The 1,467-nt window shown below is 42.9% G+C and overlaps 1 protein-coding gene across 1 annotated transcript; it reads left to right on the top strand.

Annotated features, from left to right (window-relative positions):
- Positions 1-312: 312 nt before the first annotated feature.
- On the top strand, positions 313-1,046 carry LOC104420234 (glutamic acid-rich protein-like). Its single transcript, XM_010032111.1, has 3 exons — positions 313-336; positions 457-527; positions 614-1,046. Exons 1-3 carry the CDS (start codon positions 313-315, stop codon positions 1,044-1,046), a joined length of 528 nt encoding a protein of 175 aa, XP_010030413.1.
- The last annotated feature ends 421 nt before the right edge of the window (positions 1,047-1,467 follow it).

Raw genomic sequence — 1,467 nt, 5'->3', positions numbered from 1 at the left:
CCACGTAGCTCAGTGATTTGGTACATCGCCTTGGTGAATAAGTCACCTTAAAGAATGCACGGGACTCGGTGATTAGCATGTCGCCTTGGTGTGAGAATGCACGTGGCTCAGTAACTAAGTACATTGCCTTGACGAATATGGCGCCTTAGAGAATGCATGTGGCTCGGTGACTAGATATACTATCTTAGAAATTGTATAGTATGAATGAGAATGACCAAGAGATGGTCCAATTGACATGTAATCGACTAGGTCGATTGATCGATAGTTCAATCTGTATTGAATAATTAGGTGCATATTATGAATTGTACTGATATGCAGGTGAAATATGAGACTAAGGTATGTCCTCTAACTCGTGTGTGCATAGGCAGCCCATAATGTATTGGTTTACTAATCGAGTCTTAGGAGGGTAGAACTCGCTGAGACATTGTCACATTGGTTATTGTATAACCATCTCAGTCCCCTAGTTGGCAGCACCTCCACTTCCTCGTCCTCCTATGCATTTTGGCATCCCCGAAGAGATTACCAAGGTAGCATACCACTTCCTGATACATCATGATCTAGAATGGCTATAGTATGTGTTGATAGAGTCAAAGATCTGGGTTGATGTGAGTAGAGACAACCTGATACCCCACAAGTATCGATCATGGTATCATCACTATCATGATGGACGAAGAGAATGTCCCATCCCGGAAGGTGATGTGCCTCTGTATGTTCTGGAGACAGCATTCGGGCTGGGGACGGCAGACCCTAAGGATGGGTCGGTAGTGGATGCCAAGGATCCTAAGCTTGAGAGCGATCCTAAGTCACTAGTATACTCAGCCGAGGGTACTAACTATAGTAAAGAAAAACGAGAGATAGTTGGGCAAGAGGAAAGACCGGAGGAGGATCAGGAGTGGGATTGGCCAGAGGAGAAACTCGCAGAAGAGGAACCTGTAGAAGGAGAGTCTGAGGAGGAGGACCCTGAAGAAGATGAATCAGATGAAGACTCTGAAGAAGAGGAGGACGATCCAGAGGAGGATCTAAAGTATGACCTGGATGAGGATTGAGACCCCATCCTATTTCGCAAACCTTAAGTTGTAGACTGATATATGATAGATCAGACTTTTGGAAATAGTATTGTAATATATACTATATGGTTTGCTGTGTATAAAAGTTTGATTGTAGTAATATGGCCCTACTTTTCTATCACATTGTTTTATTGTTTGGGGATTTTATTATATGCTTCTGCTTGCGTATTAAAATGAAAGGGTCGGCGATGCGTCTTGGGACATGCTATTAATCGATCAGGTGAGGGTCGGGCACGCGTTCGAGGATCGGGCCATGACAAAGAATCAACCCCATGGACATTTGGCGAGAAAAGAACAATCATTTTGGCCCCTTTTTGAAATGATTCAACTGTTTTTTTTTTCTTTTTCATACACAAAACTTGTGCACATTTGCTAGTACTATTGATGTGAATACATAGTA

Source organism: Eucalyptus grandis, chromosome 9 (assembly GCF_016545825.1).
Source record: "Eucalyptus grandis isolate ANBG69807.140 chromosome 9, ASM1654582v1, whole genome shotgun sequence".
NCBI classification, from domain to species: domain Eukaryota; kingdom Viridiplantae; phylum Streptophyta; class Magnoliopsida; order Myrtales; family Myrtaceae; genus Eucalyptus; species Eucalyptus grandis.
Note: the sequence above shows the minus strand (reverse complement) of the source record. Positions and strands in the feature narration are given on the sequence as shown.